Source organism: Barbus barbus (assembly GCF_936440315.1).
Source record: "Barbus barbus genome assembly, chromosome: 6".
Classification (NCBI taxonomy): Eukaryota; Metazoa; Chordata; class Actinopteri; order Cypriniformes; family Cyprinidae; genus Barbus; species Barbus barbus.
This window is the reverse complement of record NC_136734.1, coordinates 25456866-25480724: the sequence shown is the minus strand read 5'-3', so window position 1 is coordinate 25480724 and position 23859 is coordinate 25456866. Positions and strand designations below refer to the sequence as shown.

At 36.6% G+C, this 23859-nt stretch overlaps 2 protein-coding genes across 2 annotated transcripts in view; both read left to right on the top strand.

Annotated features, from left to right (window-relative positions):
- Positions 1 to 2610: 2610 nt before the first annotated feature.
- LOC306870948 (fibroblast growth factor 5-like) lies at positions 2611 to 9629 on the top strand (the record flags this gene model as incomplete). The annotated part of the gene is made up of 3 exons (XM_079418552.1): positions 2611 to 2827; positions 4795 to 4898; positions 9273 to 9629. The coding sequence occupies 3 exons, from the start codon at positions 2611 to 2613 to the stop codon at positions 9627 to 9629; spliced, it is 678 nt and encodes a 225-aa protein (XP_079274678.1).
- Positions 9630 to 12307: 2678 nt separating this feature from the next.
- LOC306870809 (cilia- and flagella-associated protein 299) overlaps positions 12308 to 23859 on the top strand; it is a 50492-nt gene continuing 38940 nt past the window's right edge. The window contains exons 1-2 of the mRNA XM_079418236.1: positions 12308 to 12612; positions 14623 to 14747. Of these exons, the coding sequence (XP_079274362.1) occupies positions 12505 to 12612; positions 14623 to 14747 (233 nt within the window). The 5' untranslated portion in view covers positions 12308 to 12504. The remainder of the gene's footprint in view (positions 12613 to 14622; positions 14748 to 23859) is intronic.

The following is a 23859-nucleotide window of genomic DNA, read 5'->3' as shown; positions in this document are numbered from 1 at the left end:
TTGCAGTTACTGGAGGGTCCAACACAAACAAATGGCCTTTACAATTTGGGAGGTAAACAGTTCTGCACCGTTTACATTAAAGTGATCAATCCGTGTTTTGCAGCAAGTGAAACAGACATCACAGACCTCCATGTCTCAGCCATTCATCTAGTGATTAAGATCGTAAAGTTTTCAGGACACATTCCTTTCAAATTACTGAAGGCTGCCAAAGCATCTTAAAGGTAACTTGAGATGCTGTGAGCAAAATCTACAAATGCTCTAGGATCATGCAAATTCATGCATTATGAGCATATAACATGCATATTTATAAGAGCCTTGCATCTACAAAACAAATTGCACGCTTGACTAGTTCATAATAGCGTTGAATGCTAAAATATTCATGAATATACATTAAATAACACTATTTATGTTATGTATGTGAGGAGTTATAAACCTCAAAGATCTTGTGATCGATGTGTATATGTATTTGTGTGTATAGAGAGACATCCTGTCCTGGTTTTGTACAGATTTATTAACTATGAATAACACAATATTGTGTGTAGATGATTGAAATTCATATGTTTCAGACATTTTAAAAAGAACATGAAATTCCCACTGTGCTGTCCTTAAAGCAGAAAATGTAGTGCTGCTTTTCGCTCTGCAGGTAGCTGTACTGAAACAACTGGCCTGGACACCACTATTGTTTAATTTAATAGAGAGATAATAAGGGAAAAACTGAGAGGCTTTCAAAGGTCATAATAAAACTGTAACATACTGGTTATTTAAATAATACATTTAGTTTCATTCTGTGTTGTCATTAACATGTGTTACAAATTAATCCATGTAACACACAGTTTATCTTATGGTGAGTCACAAACTGCCACAATTTTACCTGTCATTAGTTTTTAAAATAGCAACATTTCCACTTTGAAATTAATAAAGGATGATCACAGTGATACTAAAATTATTACAATGCACCACTCACTGCCCATGTCCTCACTTTATACAAAATAAAATATAGATGTTAAACGTAAGAGAACTGAAATAAAATTCTATAAAATAAACATTAATACTATGTTCTGACTAAGAGAAGACAAAAAAAAAACAAATAAAGAAAAAATAAAATCCTTTTTTTTTTTTTTTACAAGATTTCACACATTCACGTGTCAATACTGGATATTAATGAATACATTTAATATGAAAGTCAGTCTTCATCCTGAAGGTCCTCTTTCCAAAAATAATTGTATAGTTGTATATTTCTAAGTTTGTTGCTTGCTTGTCCCAGGACGAGTCAGTGCTGAGAACTTCCAACAATAACGTCTGTGTGATCGACTAACGTTCAGGCTCGTGCGCGAGGATGGGCAAAACTACAGCGTTACAGGAGGACCTCTACGCTTTCTAGATAGACAGCTTAGACAATCGCTTCTCTTCCAGTCATAAATTATTTGTTTGTCCACCCGGTTGTATATATATTTCCTCGTGTGTAAAATGCTTAAAGAGTCTGTATTTGGTCCCTTTACGTGACGCTCTTTTCTCTGATACATTTATTCAGAAAAACATAGAGCCCTAGATGTGTGCAGTAGGCTATTAAAAGTTACTTACAATTTTTTTATGTGGGGTATAAAGTAAAAGATATCTAGGTGGTATCTGTGCAAAATATTTGTATTAGCCTACATTTTATCAGTCACAAAATCTTTTATTAATTCAAAAAAAAAAAAAAAAACGCAGGAGGCATTTTTGTGAGAGGGAAAAAAACAAAACATAAAATCGTGTTGTCAAGGTCATCAAGAATTATAAAAAAAAAATAAAAAAAATATTTACTGGCTACTTAGGACCTTATGTATGTATTTACGTATGTATGTACTGTGTGTAGCCTATGCATGCACAGTACGTACGTAGGCTATATGTATTTATTTATTATCTTTGTTTTGTTTGTTTTTTTTTAAATGTACGTTTTGTTGAAGTCAAATGGAGGAACCAGCCTCTTGATATTAATGAAAAAACGTATGATAGATTTTAAATCTCCTTGGAAAATATGTGAAAGCTTGTTTTTATATATAGCTATATAGCCTAAAAACAGGCAATGTGAAAGGAAAGTATTTCGTACTTTCTACTTTATCATGGTTACACCACTTGACATTAAAATCATTTTTCTGGAGCTATTGATACAGTATAAACTTTTTTTTTGTTCAAAACATGACTAGAAAGTCTTACGTTTCTAAGAACTTGCCACGTGTTTTAAACTAGATTCCTAACATATGCCTCCGTTTGATCACCTCGAACATCATTAATTGTCACTGACCCATGTATTAAAGTATAAATAAATAACTGCACATTCCTCTCCTTGGTCAAAGACGCGCTGTTTGGAGCTACATCTCCAACGATATATAGATCTCAGGACGGTTTGAATGTTTTGTCCGATATAAATTGAAGATGAGAGAGAGCGTCCTGCACATCTCAGGCACGCATCAAGCAGTGAGATCATTTGTGATATAAATATCTCTTTGCCAGCAGATCTGCTCCAGCTCCTGCAGCCGAGGGTAATGCCCACCAGTGTTACCTCAGAGCGCTGGAACAGCAGCAAAATGCTGGAAGTGGCCTAGCACGCTCACAGACAGCTCTCTGGAAAGAATGAACGTTCCTCTCCTGCTTTTACTCCTCTTTCAGTTGTCTCACTCTGCAGTGCTCACGGGATCTGAACGCGCCTATTTGGAGCACCAACTTGTCGAGGAAGGGCGCGTATCAGGGCGCAGGACTGGAAGACTGTACTGTAGAGTTGGAATAGGCTTCCACCTTCAGATTCACCCCGATGGAAGAGTCAACGGGAGTCACGAAACTAATCCTTTAAGTAAGTTATCATTTACCAATCTTTACGGACATGTGGAGAGCTAAATTCAAATTAGTGACTGATTAATCCTTTTTTCAAACTTAGTATGCCTGCACAGTATTCGATTATGATTTTCCGATATAAATAAATTTACCAATACTCAATACGAATGAAATTGTGCTAATTTACATCCAAAATTAAGATAAATTATTCAAATGACCAAATAGAATCTAAAAATGCTTTAATGTAACAGTTTTGCATAATAGAGAAAGTCCTTACAAGTCACAGAGACAGATTCTTAGTAATGGGCTGTGCAAAAACACTTACTGGCTGAAGTAACTGTTATTGCAGACTGATCTGACTGAATGAATGACAAACTAGTGCTTCCTCTGGTTGGAGTCTCTTGTTTGGAGCGGATGTTTATTTACAGGTATGGGAACAGGTGCAGCGGCTGAGATCAGAATGCCAGTAAGCTGAAAGCTGGAGTGAGTGGCATCATTAACATGCCATGCACTAGATTTCTGTTAATGGTTGAATAGCTGGGTACACATACCATAGTACTAGGTCTATTTAGAGGGTCTACTGTCAAACAGATGATCAAAATTTGATTAAAGTAAAAAGGACTTTGAGTTTGGCTGTGAGTGTTAAGTCCATGTGCCAGACAGAATATTTGGAAAGCAAACATCAGCCCTGAAACATCTCTCTGAAAGGATACAGCCTAACCAATTTAATTTTTAATGTCAATAAACAGTAATGACCAATAATGCCTTAAATATGAAAAAGATGGATGCTATATCCCAATGGTAGTCAGTTTTTATATTAACCTGTGAACTCTTATGTGTAGTTCACTTTTGTAAAATCACCTCAGAATATTACACAGGCTCTTTAAGATCAATAAAAAAGCTTGTTTCTGTACCCTATCACTACACACACATTAAAAGGAAGAGCACTCAAACTTGTAGGACTGGCATTGGGAAGTCATGTTCATTTATCTGGTGGATGATTTTTTTTTATGCTAGTGTGTTTTACAGTATGCGTTGCAGTGGTTTCTCTATTCTTTACTTACTGTACATATAAAAGTATCTAATATCCTGACTAATATAAAAGAAGACAAAAAGACAGATGAAAAAAAGGCTCAGTGTGTGGTGTTAAATGTATTTATTAACAGATGTGACTCAGATTGTACATTGTCCTGTACATACAACAGAAGAAGGAGGGGATAGAATAACGTTTAACTGAACTCATCTCTCTTGCTATAGCATTCAATAATACTTCTAACCAAAATGTCAGAGAACAATAGATTTCATATTGTGTCTTTAAGAATTTAATGTTTTTCTAAACTATTTTCTGTGTAATATTTCCTGCTTTTCTGTGTAATATTACCTGCAAGATACAAAAGCTAAAAAAAACACTTGATTTTTTTACGTTATTTATTCTCTGCCCCATAATTTTACAACCATACAATACCCATATGTACTGCCCTTTTTCAAACATGAGAGAGGTTGATGCAAGTTATGGCATCAACTAATAATGCCTCGTGCCACACATATGTCAATGACATGGCAGACAATATTTCCTGAACCCACTTTCAAAATTCAGTTGTGACACTTTGGTTAAAGAATGCAATCATCACTCTTTTTGATAACTAAACTATTAATTCAAATTCAAATTCAAATTCAAATTTTATTTGTCACATACATATACATACATAGTACGACATGTAGTGAAATGTATTGTACGACTGTCCAACAAATTGTCCAACAAAATTAAGAAAAACCTCAAGTTTACAAAAATACAAATAGAAAAAGTGCAGTAAACATATATATAGAAATAAACTAGCAATAAAATAAAATAACAAATAGCAAATAGCAAATAGCAAATATTATGCTTCTGCTTGTGTGTGAACATAGCCATTGTTTGACCTTTGACACTTAGGACATAAAGGTCATCAGTCGTCACTGCAATTGTTGTGTTTTTTCGATCTGTAGGTGTGCTGGAGCTGTTTGCCGTGTCTCAGGGGGTCATAGGGATCCGAGGAGTTTTCAGCAACCGATTTCTAGCCATGAACAAGAGGGGGAGGCTTCATGCGACTGTAAGTGTGACCCAACACAATATAAAGCGGATGCAAACCAATCCAAATATTCCGAACAAAAACTCCCCATACACACTTTTGAAGGAAATCTCAGCTTACTGTGATATTTGTGAGCCTCTGCAAATTCTCTCAACAAAGACTTGTACAGCACAAAGCAGTGGAGAGACACACTGCAGTTTCAGAGCAATCTGGCTTTGCAGGGGTCTGGGCTGTCTGATAGAAGGCAGAGCTTATTAGCATGTGTTAATGGGAAGAGCAGATTAAAACGAGTCTGGGGTAGTTGATAATCTTGCAAGGAAGGGAATCAATATGCGTGTAAACAAAGTTGGCTTTAAGGGCACTTAGCATGCAAACAGAAAGAACTGGGACTTATGCAAACAAACCAGCAGTATATGGAACTCTAATCTGTATTCATATAGCTTTAAACTGTTTAACTCTCCCATAATATCAACCGTCTTTTTTTCAATTTTTTTCCCCCAAAGGAGAGAGAGAGAGAGAGAGAGAGGATAATATATATACAGTATATATATTTTTTTTTTAGTCTCTCATGCACAACAAAGCTGCATCTATTTTATCAAACAAACAAACAAACAGTAAAACAGTAATATTGTGAAATATTACTACACTTTTTAAATAACTATTGTCTATTTTAATATGTAATTTTCTCCTGTGATGGCAAAGCTAAATTTTCACCAGCCATTACTCAAATCTTCAGTATCATTATTCTTCAGAAATCATTAATAACATTGCATATAATAATGATTAATATTTCAGTTGAAAATGTGTTTTCTTAATATCTTTGATGAATGTAAAGTTCAAAAGAACAGTATTTATTTGAAACTGTAAAGACATTTAAAATGTTACCAAACTTTTTCTGTCACAAAAACACTTTATGGCATCCTTGCTGAATAAAAAGTATAATATATATTTATTATATATATATATATATATAGTTCTGTACTTATGTGGACCCTACTTCACATTAATGTTTTATAATTTAGAAAAATGTTGTAAGGGACGGATAATAAAGTAGTCTGATAAATCTGAGGATTAGCCTCCGAACTGCTGCAGACATCATCTGTAATTAAAGCAGCTGCAGCGGCTCCGTCAGACTTGAATTGGGTTTCATTTCCTCAGACCAGCTACAGTTGCACAGGCTTATTTAATAGCTGTCAGCTTGGGTTTTAAACCCCAAGCACTTCACTTCGTAGAAAAGTCTCCTAACCAAAGGAGTATCAAATGACTTAACGTCTGATTTTTGTTGCACTGTCTGTCATATTTAATATTTAGAGGTTTTCATAGTGGCAATTTATTGCTGCGATAATGGCAAGGAAGACAGATGTACATTATGCCTTGTGACCTACCCAGCAAGCTATTACTAACATAATCTTTGCAAAGCTTAAGAGGTCACTGTATTTATTTTGATAACAATGGCGAGCGGGTGAGAAACCAAGAGGGAAATGGAGATGCAACCATCTCCCATTCCATGAAACGTGGATTGCTCATGAGCCAGAGATGTGACACAAACGTAACTTTGCTCACATGGTTTAAAGGTAAAGGAAAAAACTCTGAATAATACAGCAACACTTACGAATCAGAACAAATCTGCCGTGCCAAGATGTAATTACTCGTATCTGTCTCTGCAACGCTATAATAACTCAACGCTGGTGGTGCAAGGCTGAACAGTGGAGCTACCACAGTATGGGAAATCTCGAGAAAGGATTGTTTGTGGATAATATTCACAAAGAAAGCTGTCAGAGAACAGACACAGGTCAAACAGCTGTGCAAGTTCATGACTTAACAATAAAATGTCTACTGCTTGCAGACACCCGAACAGACATATGGGATTTCTTCTATCTCTTCAAACATGGATCGAAATAACCCCCAAAAAATGTCATAAAAGGATGTATCCGTAACAGCTGGCTGCTGTTTAAAACGGCGGTCATAAAGCACTTCCAGAAGACAGAAACCATGTACCCTAATCAAACAAACGTTCAGATGTCTTTGGGGCAAATTACCACATTTAGGGGAGAGAGCCCCTGTGAAGTTATGGTGGGTCAAGTTGTGACTGGCATGTTTAGAAAATATTGTAATGGCACCATTTTCTGCTTTGCTGCACTCTTCAGCAAACCAGAACAGTTTTATTATTTCAGAGTTTGGGAATTATGCAAGACCTTTTACTTGGGACTGACCCTCATTAAATTAATGATATAGTTTCCCACCAGATGTATTTTTAGAGAGTGAGGCCAAAATTCTTAATAATGTTGGTTGTGTACAGTTGGTTATATAAACGGCCGTTTACAAACTAACAGTGTTCCCAAAACGTATTTGCACACATTCATTTCTAATAAACTACAATTTGTAAAAAAAAATTAATACCATGCAAACACATTCATACTTTTTTACCCAAATATAATATGTAATGTATAAATGCAAAGGAATATATATTTACTATAGAGTTCATTATCTAGAAACACAGGGCAGCTTTTTTGTTCACATCAAGCAAGCAATAAGAAATCAAATCTAAGTCTTTACTCACATTCGAATGAGCTGGTTTTAACTACAACACTGGGTATTAGATATACGAGTCACATTCGACAGAGAGCCAGAGAAGAAACAATAACAGACCAGTAATAAAGTAGTCTTATCCAAGTTTGCTTCATGCCTGCTATCTAGTGTTGATTTGACCAAATTCATCTAACTGAACTATCTGAGCTTTGGTCAGATATTTAAAAACATTTACTAGAGAGAGATCTAATGGATGTCTGGTCTTGTCAGTGTATGGCTGCATTTCTGAAAGCCTACCTAAGGAGAGAGGCTTGCACATTACCATAGATTGCCTACAAACAAGCATGTGTCCTGCTTTCCTGCGCCCTGGAAGGATAAAGTTATTTCATAGCCTAATGAGTTTTCAGCCCACACAAACAAAGCTCTGCTTCTGTCAGTCACCCCAGTCTTTGATTGGAAAGTCGGTTTTGATGACTTTGAGCTAGGAGATAAAAGTAAGACTTCATTCTGGGGCTCGGTGTCTATAATCTGCTTGCAGCTTTTCATTAGCTCTCTTTATGAGGGGCTAACTCAATCAGGCCACAAAGTGTTCTCTCTCCAGCAGCTGCTAATGTGGCATCCTACAAAGTGTGTGCGAGTAATTACTTATTGTGTGCCCAAAATGTTAAAGCTTTATTGATGTGCTGTGGCACTGTCTATTCCTGAGGTAAAATTGAAGCAGAATACAAAAGCTGATCACTTCCATATACAGTTCTGCTCATAAGTGTACATACCCTTTGCAGAATTTGACATTTTTTGTAAATGGCGACTTTTTTTTATTGCATTGACATAAATTAAGATTCAAGTTGTGCATTAGTACATGGTTCCCAGCATGTTCTGCACACATGGTTTTTCCCACAATGTCATCCAGCTTTGCCACTCAGGCAAATATATTGAGGGACACATACACAACTACATAAGATGCAAATTGTCATTATTGCTTAAAGAGAATATTTGAAGTAATTCAATTTTTGAAAAATACATTTGTAAAAGATTATATTAAAATGTAACATTCTTGTGGTATTTGTAAAAAAAATAAAAATCTCTTGTGCAGCATCTTCGGGACAGAACTAAAATATGATTTGATTTGAAAGATTTTATCTATTATTTTTTAAATGCTACAGATTCCTCAAGGGATATGTTAACTTATAAGCACAACTAATGGTTCTTATTTGTATTAGTTGGATCTATATTTAATGCAGTATTTTTCCTGTATTGTACATTCAATACCATTATCACCATCATTATGGTGTATACAGACAATTAAAGCTCATAGACATTCATTATGCTTTTTCTATTTCTCAGTCTATAAAATTTATGATGAAAATCAAGCTGGAAAAGAACTACATGTCTGGTACACCGATCAGTCCCCTGGTGTTGTATGGTATCTACTATAATACAAACTGTTACTCTGAATAAAGAAGAATTATTTAATTCCATGGTGAAGTATGCAACAACGATCTATTTATTTTATTTGTAGGCTCACATTAACAAACTTGCTGAATAGCTCGCAGAAACAAAAGCTTATGGCGATTACATTTATACTAGAAAGAGTAAAAGTTATTATCTCATTTGAAAGTAAGATGTACAAATAGTACAGGAAACCATACACTAAATAAACACCATTGCAGCTGGACTCCGGCTGAAGTACAAACAAAGATCATCAGAGGGATCTAGTATCATTCACAGGCTGTGTTGAAAGCCAAGATTCAAGACATATTAACATGACCATTAACATGCACAGGCGTATCAGTATCAGACTGAACAACTTGTTGGTTTTCTATCTTTGTATCTTTTCATTCCCCTTTTTCCTGTCCTTTTCCCCAGGAGAGCTTTACAGATGACTGTAAGTTCAGGGAGCGGTTTCAGGAGAACAGCTACAACACGTATGCCTCAGTGATCCACAAGAACCATCGCACTGGTAGAGAGTGGTTCGTGGCACTTAACAAGCGAGGTAAAGCAAAAATGGGGTCCAGTCCGAGAGTGAAGTCACAACATGTGTCTACACATTTTCTGCCGAGGATGAGCTTGCATGAAAAGACTGAACAAGGATTCACAATAACAGACAAAGAGCAGGAAAAACAACCACATCCACCATCACCCTCTATTACAAAAGTCGCAGCTAACACGGGAAAGAAGAATCGACCAGTAGTCAAATACTGGCCCAAGTTTCGATTCGGATAAACCAGTGCTGTCTTAAACATGGACTAATCTTGCAAAAAAGACAAGCGGGGAAAAGCTGTTTTGCTGAAATTACCAGTTTTCTCATCAGGATATCAATACTTGTTTAACTTACATTACTATGACTTGAGCATTCCGGTCATCATGTACATTAGACGTCAAAAGGCTGACTCACAAGGCATTTTCAGGACGGAACTTCTGAAGTCCACTGTGCATTTCATGAGGATCTTCTGAAAATCATATATATTTGAACTAAAGTTGCTTTACAAGAGGATTTGCATTATAATCCTCAGTGATTTTACAAAATATAACTACATTTTTATATTATACCTCACTGTATTTATACAATATATTTATGTCTCTACAAGCTTTTTTGCACAAACAGTTATTCAGCTCCCCAAATTATAATGTTTGTGATGGTAATATGCAAATATATTTTTTAAAAAGGTGGAAAAAGGCATATTTTGAATGCTTCTGGGCTGAATTATGCACATGGATTGCTTATTTGCATAAAAAGCCCATATTTCTTCTCTTTGAACAACTAGATGTCTGTCCATCAAAACCATCAGGCTAGATGCTGACTGTCATGGAAATTAAAATCCTGTCATGACCCCAGTGCATTCCATAGAAGAGCAATGTCTCACAAGGATAAACATGTCTTGTGGGACTGCTCTGTGTTTTTTATGAGCTCTGCTCATAGGTGTATCAAATGGCAGACAGTCGTGGTAAGACCCTTCACAAAATATCCCTATAACTGTCAAGCAGGGCACACTGAAACTGTGTGGAACTCATCTTTAGTGTTTACAGGTGACTACAACCATAATCCATTTCCAAACTTTTCACAACAATTAATTTCTAATAAACATTTGACTATAATGAGATTAAAAACATCCTGTGTATAATTCCTAAAATTATTCTGAGGCTATTGTCTGTTTTACAAACTTCCACAATATAGGAATGCTGTGCTTTTGTATTTGGAATGGTAATATATTAGGATACAACAGAAGTCCTTAAAAGATCATAAAGGTTTAATCACAACTATTATTGGACACTTTGTTAATTCTGCATTAGATTCTCCTGAAATCAACAATGTGGCCAAAAACCATATTGTGCATGCATGGTGGTGATAATGGATGTCTATGTCTGAAGATTTGCCCATTGCAATTGACTTAACAGCTGGCTTGTGCCATTACCCGGCCTGTTGGGCTGATCCAAGGGGTAAAGTCAGGGTTTGGTGAAGGTCAGACATTCCACCGGAAAATGGTTTACAACAGTGTCTCATCAAACAGGTTGAAATACAGGGGTCAAGACATCCACATCAAATGGTGTCTGCATACGCCATAATGCTGAACAGTGCTATGGCTCTAAAGCATTGGTCTCAATCTTAATTCCTGAAGGGCCACAGCTCTGCACAGTTTAGTTCCAACCCTAATCAAACACACCTGATCCAGCTAATCAAGCTCTTCAGGATCACTAGAAACTTCCAAGCAGGTGTGATTTGGAGCTGGTTGGAGCTAAACTGTGCAGAGCTGCGGCCCTCCGGGAATTGAGTTTGAGACCAATGCTCTAAAGCAGTGATGGGCAAACTTGGCCCTTCCAGGCCACTTTCCTGCAGAGATTTGATCCAACCCTGATAAAACTCACCTGCCTATAGCCTTCTAGCAGTCTTGATTGGCTGGTTCAGATGTGTTTGATTAGGGCTGGAGATAAACTCTAAAGGGTTCTTCACAGTACTTGTCTGGATAAATGCCAAGACATACATCCATAGCCAAGACTATGACTTTTGTCAGGGAATGCAATCTTTGCCATTTGAAGTCCTTATAACAAAAATAAATTTAGTTTACATAGAAACAAGAATGATGGCAAAATGCATAGAACTGAGAACATTGAGAACTGTTTAATAAAAGTTTGAAGAGATGTGCCACCTAGTGGTTATGGATGAATAATTAGACCACAGGTACATTTTGGTCTGACTTGGCAAAACATTAAGCAGATCTGTTTGCCATGGTCTCAATATTTTTAAATGAGACAAGTTCAACAAATAACACCAAACTTTGGTTCAACAGAACTGCTCAGTCCAGATAAATTAGTTCCCACTAAATCCAGTAATGTTTAATGCAGTAAAGATCCACAAAACCTAAAACAACCCCAATTTTCAGCAGTCAAAATCGACAAAAAGTTAATCAGCTTATTGCTAATTCTGTTTTACACATCCTTTAAAATAAATGTATTTATTTGATCACTAGGCATTTTATGTTGCAAAAGCATTAAAGCATATTAAAGGACAAAGAAAAAAAGCCCTTCAGCCAAAATAAATAAAAAATAAAATAGATTACATGAAGGAGCTTAAAATATTAATAATTGATGTTTGCTGTTAAAAATGAATCAGTCGCATTGTCTTTTATTCTGACATAACAATGACGCAAGATGATTTTAAATTTGCATGAAAAATCTTAAAGCTTTCATTTGGAAATTGTACCAAAATATGCAGATTCTCAAAATAATATGATAATATAAAATTCTAACTAAACTAAATTCTATATTATATTATAAAGCCATGGATGCTTAGACTGCAAGAAATAATTAATTACACAGAGTAGGTCTATGTTAGTAGGCTAGAAGACTGTGCTAAACCACATGACACAACAAGGATGCCACTTGTTAGCCTACCTAATGCTTTCACACAAATTATTTTTAAAACAGCTTTTGGATGCATACCATCAACCTTCCTGCTACCTGGTATTGCTTTGTAATATTAATGGGCGGGGCTTACAATTTATATTGGTTCATGATTGGTTTACAACAGGAAAACACGACAACTGCTACTATGCTGCTACAGCTCTGCCTGTTACCATGGGAATAACTCAAAGTAAACAAGATGGAAGACGACAGCGGCGCCTTTGCGGGAGAAACCGTGGAAGAATATCGCACTTATGAGGACTTCTTAGATTCTCAGATAAAACCTCTGGATTTATTTTACCTTGAGGTGAAGTATTAAAAGTCATGCTGTAAGTTACACCGTCTGTGTCATGTGACGCTGTGAATCTCACAAACACTGTGAGATCCGATGCATCAAGAAAACTGTTGTCTTTTGTTTCATGGCTAAATCAGCATTTTTATTAGTCAGTGTGAATAGTCTGGCAGCTAAGCTTGAGCACACATTATTACGATATGCGACAGATGGAGAAACAAAGTCATTTTTAAGTATTGCCTGTGAAAGTGTACGTTTGCAGTTTAACGTTAGATGGCGTCATGGTACTTCTTTCCTGCATGCTTCAATAAAGTACAATCATAATGTAACGTTACAATGAGTGAGTAAGTGAGACACTTTGACTTTGTAGTTATATTTATCATCATCTTATTAGTATAATATTGTCGTTTAACTAAGTCTGATGCAGTCGGTTTTAAGTCAACAATCAATGACAACATAATATGACTGTTATACTGTCATGGAATACTGTACATATTTTACACTTAATGTACTTTGCCTGCATGGACTTAAGTTAAAAAAAGAATCCCATCTGATTTACTTGGGATTTGTTAAAGTGCTTGGAAGATGAGGTTTATAAATAATTCAAACTTGAGTTGTAGGAATTGTCTGTAGCAGTCTATAAATGCCAATGTGTGGTTTAAGCAATGAGGACTCTAGGGATATATTCAGATACATTCTGGTTTAGTTTCATATGTGGGGGCTCATTTCTGGTTACAGGAATGAGCATGTCTTAAGTTATAAGGTGTTGTGTGACTTGAGTGTTTACACATTCAGCCATTTACACAAAGTGCTGGAGCTCTGATTCAAAATTAAAATCAGTACAAAAAAAGTAACTTTTTTTTTAATTAACACTTTTATTCAGCAAAGATGCATTAAACTGATGTCAGTTTATAATGATCAAAGATATTTAAAATGTTCAAAAAATACATGAACTTTCAAATCATCTGAGAATCCTGAAAACAAAAATTACACAAAAATATTCAGCAGCACAGCTGTTTACAACATTGCTAAAGATAGATAGATAGATAGATAGATAGATAGATAGATAGATAGATAGATAGATAGATAGATAGATAGATAGATAGATAGATAGATTATGTGGCATTGAAGACTGAAGTGGCTGTTGCTGAAAATTCAGTTTTTTGCCATCACAGGAATAATGATAATTTTAATTATATGAAATAGAGAAGAGTTTTTTTAAATTGTATTAATATTGTGTTTCACAATATTTCTATTTATTGTATTCCTATCAAATAAATACAGCCATGTGAGAATAACCTCTAAAAAACGCATACAAAAAAATCTTACCAAACCCAAATTTTTGAACAGTGTATAAAATGTTATATGTATAGTATAATATAATATGTTTCTATAGATAATCTAGCTTCAATATTTCTTTTAAATTGTAATTTAGGCTCAGATTTTTTGATGATGTGTTAGAAAACATAATTCAGGAACATTAACATGGTTTCAATGTCAACCTTACAAAGATTTTTTTTTTTACTCATTTTTATTTGACATTTATACTTCTCACTGTTTGACTGTTAGTGCATTTATATTAAGAGTGAGTTTAAGTCTTCACAAATGGATCTTGACATTTGAGTCTTGAGTTTTTTTCCTCAGCAGCAGCTCTCTACAAACTCAATGCCCTGTAGCCATGAAAGCAGCTCCTCCTTTTGAGGGCATAAGGAATCTCACTAAATCATATGGAAATGATACTAGTACCCACTTTTAACTAGGCTGCAGTGACGTGTGTCAAAAATCCTTGATCCTGGCAACCATGAAACTGTCAGCACAGCTCATGTAATTTTGCCAAATAAATAGCATGTATACTAAAATAGAATTGATATAAATAGCACTTGAGCACAAAACTAGCACAAATGTGTCATAAATACACTGGCCTGTTTGTACAGAAATGCCACAGCAGATTGTCGAACTGCATGATTTTTTCATATTATTCAGTCAGTTTTAACCACCCACAGCTCTGTGTTATTGCTCCTCCAGGATCAGGAACTGGCCCGCCAGCTGGTGGAGCTGGGCCACAAGGGTAGCAGTTTGGAGAGGGAGGAATTTGAGACAAGGAAAGCAGCTGCCGAGGCCTCCAGGCTTGCTTCAGGGAGCCAAAAGAAGTAAGGTTTTTGTGTTGTGACCATGAAAAGGGGACAAATTCACACCAGTATGTGACCTTGAGAACATGTATTTTCCAGTAAATGCTTTAGGCTTCATTCATGAAACACGAGCAGAATGAATTTCTGTGCAAATCGTTTGTTAAACCACTCTGACGTAAATTGTCACATTCAATTTAATGTCGCAATCTACGTACGAATGGTTTTACGAACAGTTTATACAGTGTTTCATTCTGCTCATGTTTCACGAATCAGGCCCAATGGCTTTAAAGAATGGATCAATTATTGATGCACATTCACTGTAAATATCAAAGACATCAAATGACAGTAAGATGGTAGCAAATAATCTTAGATTATAGGATCTAAAGGTCCAAGGACACAACAGGCTCTTTTTAGAGCAATGTTGGCTGAAACCACTAAGGACTTTCCGGTTTACTTTAATGCTCTTTATAGATGTACCTGACGGCTCATGTGTTTCTTAAACACAGATCTTTCATCCCTTCACTGTGAGAGAGGCAAAAGCTTTGTTTATGAATGTTTGTGGGAATTTTTGGGATGCTGTAAACTTGGACGAGGATTGCATAGTTGCTGTGGTGAGGCTTCAGGAAACATTTTTGGAGAACTATATTTGTGTTTTCTTGGGCTGCTTGTGGCAGCTCCCCTGCCTAACCACCTGCAGACGTGTCTTTGTGGCGTTCAGTGCTTGTCAGAATGGACCGAAGTTCTGAGTCTCAGTTCAAGTAAAATAATATGTCAAATGAAAGAAATGAAAAGTCTATTTCAGTTGAAATTGCAGTTAAATAAGAAAATAGCTCTTTAGGCATATAATTTGATACAGCCTATTTGAAAGGCTATTGTGTTTACTTCAAGCCAATAAACTCCATGATTCCTTAACCAAAAAGCTCAAATAGCCAGTGAAGGTCTATGCTGCAGGCCTCAATGATTTGGGATTTCCTAAATCAATAGTTTTTGACATAACATGCAGTATTTGACCGTTTAAGTGTATTTAGTACTGTTTCCACATAGCGAATAGGTAAACACAGTTGCTCTTGGTTACTTGCTTAAATTGATGCTAGCAAAGTGTGATCTAAATGTGGTTTTCACATCAGCCTTTCTCTCCACACGAGGGCCCTATCATGTCAGTACTGTTCCTAGGTTACCATAGCGATGCACATCTGATGGTTAGTATGCCTATCAAGTCTGGGTTTAGTTGTATGCTGCAAAGTTTCTTCACTTAAATTCTGAACAATCTCCTGTAAAATTCTGTGAAAGAGTTAGTCTGGACTGTTATTTTTTTTAGATACTGTATTGCTAAAATTCTTAATCACCAGGCATGTATTAGTGACCAGGATCACAATGAATAGCCTTACTGCTTCTGGAGATTGTGCAGACAAGACAAACACTTTTAATAAAAGACCAAATGACACCCTTTTTTGCACCCTTGAAGGGCATGAAGGGGAGGGGATGTGACTTTTGTGGTTAAATGTAAGTGAGCTATATATAAGGTACCAATATATTCATTAAATAGCTTGTTGAACTTTTTGTTCATTCTTAAAGAATGAAATAAATTCCTGTACGATTTGGGGTTTTTTTATGCTCAAGGCTCTATTTATTTGATCAAAATACAGTTATATTGTGAACTGTCAATTTAAAGTAACTCTTTTCTATTTCCTATATTTAAAATGCAGTTTATGCTGCTATGATAAAGCTGAATTTTCAGCAGCCATTACTCCAGTCAGCAGTGCCACTTCAGAAATTCTTCTGCTGATTTGGTGCTCAAAAGCATTTCTATCAGTGTTGAAGACATTTGTGCTGCTTAATATTTTAAACTGGGATAATTTAGAGATCCCTAGATAAGTAAAAAGTGCAAACGAACATGTATTTGAAATAGAAATGTGACCCTGGAGCACAAAACCAGTCTTAAGTCGCTGGGTAGGTAGCAATAGCCAAAAATACACTGTATGGGTCAAAATTATTGATTTTTCTTTTATGCCAAAAATCATTAGGGTATTAAGTAAAGATAATGTTCCGTGAAGATATTTTGCCAGGATATTACCGCCAGGAACAGGGTTGGGCACCCCTGATCCAATGCATGCTTAATAAATAAAAGTATTAATTTCTATTAAAAAAAAAAAAACCTTACTAAGCCCAAGCCTTGGATGGGTAGTGAAGCAGACAGTAAAAATCTTTAAAGTTTAAAATCTTTGAATGATTTACAATTACCTTCAACTAAACAAAACGAACATTAAATCTCTCCCCTTTAGTGACTCCCTCTCAATTTCCATCTTCCAGTGTGCTCTTTCTCTCTCTCTACCTTCCTTCCTCTCTTTCTCTCTGCCTTTTCAGGCCTCCTTTTGCTCTCAGAGACCTTTAGTGCCTGCAGGTGTATAAATAGAGATGTTTTCAATTAAGACGTGCTTTGCCTGTAGCGTGCATCTGATCAATGAATGCTCCTGCACCTGTGGTAATAAAATACCAGAGGACGAGGGAGACTGTGCTGTGAATGCTAATCAGAAGTTGCCCTTTTGTTGCCCCGTTATAGGCTAGTCCATAACATGCTTCATTTGACAGATAGGCATTGTTGTATCCTGCCAACAAATCACAGTTGAACAAATGAAGGGATTTTGCCCAGAGAAACTCAATACTTGACGCAATGGGAAAAGTTTGAATGAAAGAGATGGTTGACTGAAAGATGGCTAATGTGGTGAAAAGGTTCCACAATGACTTATGACTGCATTGAAATAATGGTCAACAGTAAACTTAAGACTCTCTTTATGTGATTAAAAGTAGACGAGGGATTGTCTGAATGCCTGACTCCTTCATCACTATCTCTTTTTCTCTGCATCTGTGACTTCTTCAAGATGAATGTGAATTAAGCAGATGAGTGAAAGCATTACTTTTTTCCACTAGTAAATCAGGTCCATACAGAGAGAATGGGAGCCATCATAAGTTTGGCTCGGATCTGAGCATATGGATCGTGCAAAAAAAAACAAACAAAAAAAACACTCCAGTCGCGTAATTCATTTCTCCTGTAGTACTGGTGTTTAGCGCCGAGGCCATGTCGAAACCGGCTCATGCCCTCTCAGCAAGTTTACAATTCACAGTGTCCTCATAAATGCTGCACCACTAGGCCTGGATCAAAAAGTGTAAGGTCACGCAGGTTCCGCGCATTCTGGTGCGAGTTTCAGAGAGACGAGGGAGCCTGGTGTTTTTACGCAGGCCTGATATGAGGCCCTGGCAGGAGCCCTGAAACCTACAGCCTGGCCCAGGCCCAGCAGTAAATGTCAGCAGATGTCCTGAACTCGCGTGCTCATGACAGGCTCTGGAGACTCAAGCTCGAACCCTCCCCCCAAACCCCCAGCACAACCACAGCCATGCTCTTTGTCCATTGTTTGACTCCTTCGAAAAAATGCCACTCTCCACAAATTCAACCCTTTCAAAATTGATGGTTGGAGCCATCTCTCACTAGCCAAGTAAAACCCTGCTGCGAACACAGACTGCACATATGCACGGTGGTGTTAATCCCTCGCTCACATAGGCTGAAATAAGACCTTCAGGCCTGTTTTTCAGGGCATGGTCAGGAGGATATCTTGGACTGTGCTGGCTGTCTCACAATGGCCCAGTATATGAGGTGCTAAATGAAGCTAATTGGAAAGTTGCTGCATACGTGTTAGTCACTCAAACACATAATTAGTGTCTTAAACAAGTTCAAGACACTGATGCTTGCATACAGAACTACCACAGGCTCAGCACCCTCCTACTTCCACTCACTATTACGAACCTACATCCCCTCCAGAAGTCTGAGATCTGCTAGTGAGCGACGCCTTGTGGTACCATCACAGAGAGGCTCAAAATCACTCTCCAGAACATTCTTGTTCACCATTCCTGGCTGGTGGAATAATCTTCCCACCCCTATCCGGAACGCCGGATCCCTGTCAATCTTCAAGCAACAACTGAAAACTCATCTCTTTCGGCAGTACTTGACTTCATCCTAAACTCAAAAAAAAAAAATCTTTCCCTCTATCTTTCTCTCCCCTTACTAGCTTGTACTTATTTGAACAATGACTGAGACTTGGTTATGAGCACTTCCTCTGTCTGATTGCCTCTTCGAGATGTATCGCTTTTTGTATTCCCCAATTGTAAGTCTCTTTGGATAAAAGCGTCTGCCAAATGACTAAATGTAAATGTAAATGTAAATTACACTGCTTTGAAGCCAGCAGCATGTCATTTGAACACTGTAACAATACCTAAGCTTTATATATTGAGATTTGCATGGGTCAACATAAGGGCAGCGATAAACATTCATGTCGAAGAAGGCAGTTGTTTGCCTAGGCATCATTTTATGTTGGGGATGTCCACACCACTTTTTTCCCATGGTATAACATTTTGTAATAGTATTTCTTCTGTTTTAAATGGAAGAATAGCTTGCAGCAGTGATATCTAATACAGAGGAATTGTCAAGCAGATCTCTTTTCTATTCTCTATTCTATTCAGGCACTTGAATTGATTGATTGTATCCACAAACCACTACATAAAGACAATTTATGCTTTGATGTAAAAAACTAAATTCAATGTGCTGCAGCTGGTTTTTAAATAATTTTGTTCTTTTTTCTAAACATGATGTTGACCTGATTTGACTTGAAATGAGTACACTATAAAAGAAAGCCTTGGTTTACCTAGAAGTGATTACAAAGGACAGCAGTGTACATAAAGAAATTAGTTGAGACATATTATTCATTATTCAAGAGTTAAGCATTCTTCCGGTTATCCACAATGAAGGGATAATTTACACAAAAACGAAAAACCTGTCATTATTCACCTGTCATTCCAAACCTCTATGACCTTCTTTAATGTGGAACAGACTTCATAAATGTTCTGCAAAATACAGAATTTTTTATATTTTTGGGTGAATAGGGTGGTTTGTTTGCAACTGTTTGTCTTTTCTGGATCTACACAGTGTTCAACACTGCGTTTAGTTCAACTTTGTTTCCTACCTGATGTGCACTATATATATATATATATATATATATATATATATATATATATATTATACAGTCCCCTCCGTAAGTACTGGAACAGTAAAGACAAAATTGCTCTGTTGGCTGTGGAGTCAAGACATTTACAAATATGATTAAAAGATAAATATGAGACAAAACTACAGAATGTCACATTTTATTATTAGCAGTTTCAACATAAATTTTTTTAACAAATAAAAAGAACAGCACTTTTAGAGTTCATCCCACTCATTGATGTGAGCATAAGTATTGGGACAGTTGAACATAAGGCAGATATAAAAGATTAAAAGCTATTATTTAGTTGCAGATCCCTTGCGCACAATCACAGCAGTGAGTCTGTGACCCATAGACACCACCAGACTCTTGGTCTCATCCTTTGAAATACTTTTCCCAGCCTTTAATGCAGCCAATTCCAATTGTTGCTTGTTTTGGGGAGTTTCTGCCTTTACTCTCCTCTTCAGCTGGTGAAATTCATGTTCAATGAGATTTAAATCTGGAGATTGACTTGGGCAATCTAAGACTTTCCATTTCTTTGCCCTTATAAATTCATTGACTGAACTGGCAGGGTGTTTTGGGTCATTGTTCTGATGCAATATGAAGCACTTCCCAATGAATCTGGTGACATTTTCTTGAATATTGGTAGGCAAGATGGTTTTGTACCCTTCTAAATTCATTCTGCTACTGTCATCATACATTAAGTCATCAGTAAAGTTGAGAGGGCCTGTTCCAGAGGCAGCCATGCATGCCCATGCCATGACACCACCTCCACCATGCTTTACAGGTGAGGCTGTATGCTTAGGATTATTTGCAGTTCCCTTTTTTCTCCACACTTTTGCTCTCCCATCACTTAGATAAAGGGTCATCTTTGTCTCATCGGTCCATAAACACAGTTCCAAAACTCTTCTGGCTCACCTTTGTGCTTTTTTGCAAACTCTAATCTTGCCTTTCTATTTTTGGTGCTGGTCAGAGGTTTGCATCTTGCTGTGTAGCATCTGTAATTCTGTGTCAAAGTCTCCCGAGGACAGTAGATTGTCAGAGCATTACCCCAGCTTTCTGGAATTTGTTGGTGATTTTACAGACACGTATTTTAGGGTTCATTTTCACAGCTTTTATGATTTGTCTGTCATCAACTACTGTTGTTTTCTCAGCCGATCAGGTAGTTGTTGGTTGCTGGTATCGCTGGTGGTTTCCAAACTCTTGATTTCTCCATGCCCTTTGTTTTTGCTATAGCTATAATTGACTTCCTCTTTTCTTTTAGCATCCAAATTGCTTACTTTTCTCTCAAAGTCAGCTCCCTCATCTTAATCCTTGTTTGTGTGTGTCATCATTGAATGCAAGATTCAGAATACAGAAGTAATGGATATAACGGATACGACACATTATAGTGACCAAAATTATCACGGTTATCAGTATTATCACTGTGTTGTTAAAATGTGCTGGAGATGTTCAAAAAGTACCGACACAAATCAATTCACCAAGTTTTATATTTAAAAATCAACAAACAATAAATAAAGTGACTTTTTGTTTGCATAATCACTAAAACAATAACATTACCAATGATGTTCTTATTTTAAATGACAACTTGACTGACATCAGTTTAATAGCATGTTCAAATATCTAATGTAAATTTTTAAATAAAGCATTGAAAAAGTTTCATAAAAAGGTAAACCTCACATTTCAGCCTTTAAATAAAGAAAAGGGTTGTGTCAAAATGATAATTGATTAATAAATGGTTATATGTATTTTATCTGTTCCATAAATAATTCTAGATAACTTATCTGAATTGTTTAAATGTGTAGAATCCACATAAGCTTGTTTTTCATCAACCGGTCAATATTTAGGCTACAGCAGGGCATGCAAATTCTGTCCATTTTTGGCCAGACAGAAACTGCACACAGACTGAATGTAAATATAAGTCTCTGTAAATCCACATTCTGACAGCAGGTGGCGCTTATGGAAAAGCTGAATTACAGCTGTTTCCTGTAAACTCCGTGGACAAAGCAGAGCGATTAAGAACACTTCTTTAGGTCTTACATGGAGCGAAGATGAAAAAAAATGCCATCGAATCGTTTCTGAAGACCGATCGTTTCAGAACTTTCAGAGTATTCATATAATTGGGGCAATTCATATAATTGGGGCAGTCGTGGCCTAATGGATAGAGAGTTGGACTTGTAACTCTCTACCCTCAATACCACGACTGAGGTGAGACCCTTGAGCAAGGCACCCACTGCTCCGGGTGTATGTTCACTACTGTGTGTACACTTGGATGGGTTAAATGCAGAGCCATATCATACTTGGTCACCATACTTGGCCACAAACCACTTCCCCTTTCCCCATGGGGAAGTCGTGGCCTAATTGTTAGAGAGTCGGACTCGTAATCCAAAGGTTGCGGGTTCGAGTCTCGGACCGGCAGGGATTGTAGCCTCAATACCACGGCTGAGGTGCCCTTGAGCAAGGCACCGAACCCCCAACTGCTCCCCGGGCGCCGCAGCATAAATGGCTGCCCACTGCTCTGGGTGTATGTTCACGGTGTGTGTGTGTTCACTGCTGTGTGTGTGCACGTTGGATGGGTTAAATGCAGAGCACGAATTCCGAGTATGGGTCAGTATGACATACTTTGCAGTATGTCACTTCACTTGGCAGTATGTCACTAGGCAGTATGTCACTTCACTTCAATAATTCATTCATAAATTAATTTGTATAATTCCCTTAGCACTCTTTTAAAACCTCCCAGCTTTTCCGCCATATTTTCACTCAAAACAAAACTACTCTGCTGCTGTGCGCACGTGAGACTCTTACTTAAAACTGTGCTTTATGCCACAGTATTCATTTATCGTGAGCTGTTCAAATCACGGTAATCGAATACGGTTTTAATGATAATTAAAAAATGAAACAGTAATACTAACTGTGGAGAATTTTATCATGATTTATCGTCAAACTGGTAATAGTTTGATCCCTATATATATATATATATATGTATGTATGTATGTATATATATATATATATATATATTAGTGCTGTCAATCGATTAAAAAAGTTTATCGCGTTTATTTGTGATTAATCACGATTAATTGCAAATTTAAAATACTAGGATTTAAATGTGTTGAAATAAAGGAATGCATGACAAACTAGTTTAAGGAAACAGAACCTTTCACACCTCCGTCAGGAATGAGACATAATCCTTATTATTCTTTTGTTTTAATTCAGCCATTATCAGCCTATATGAACTGAAATTTGGGTTACATTCAAATCAATTGAGCAAATATTCTCACTCGCTAGAATTAAAAGCCAGCTTCCTTGCTCAGCATGTTCGCATTGAAAAGAAATGGGATTTGTCAGAAATAACAAGATCTTGTTTCAGTTTCCTTTAAAGAGCTTTGCGATGGATTTATTCAATCTGGAAATAATGTTCTATTTCACTGACTTGTCACTTTACTTTTTCACATCCTTATTACTTGTCTTGAAGCAGGCAACCTTTTGGAAATGCTACAGATGTTGTTTTGAGTGAAACTAGGTTTTACAAAAATTAATTGGCCGCATGTGGAGTCATTTTAACAGTGTGGATCTTGTTACGAAGCTGGTGTTGAATTGTGCTCTGAATGATTGAGACCAGGAAAGACCGTTGCACAGAATCAACATTGCTGATGTGGATTAGGACTAAGAAACTGCATTTAAAATTTATAAATAATAAAATGAATATATACTGACACAGAATTTTTTGTTGGACTAACACGGGACCAAACGTTTTACTGTGAAGGGTCAAAAATTAAACTTGATTAAGGGCAGCAAGCTGGAAGTAAATTTTGCATTATATCGAACCACGTTGTATTAAAAATGCTAATTTTATTTTTTGTAATCAATTTAACTTATTTTGCAAATACAGGCCTAAAATAAAAACACAACATAGAAAGATATGCTTCAGTTGCATTTTTTTTTTCTTAGTTTTTTTTTTTGTCTGCCCTCTTGTGTTATGCCATTGTGGGCAAATTCAAAGGTCATCATGGACCAATGTTGACCGCAGGCCCTAGTTTGGGCATTTCCAGCGTACTGATTTAATAAGAGAATGAAATGAACCAAGGATAATATTAGTTACCTTTTAG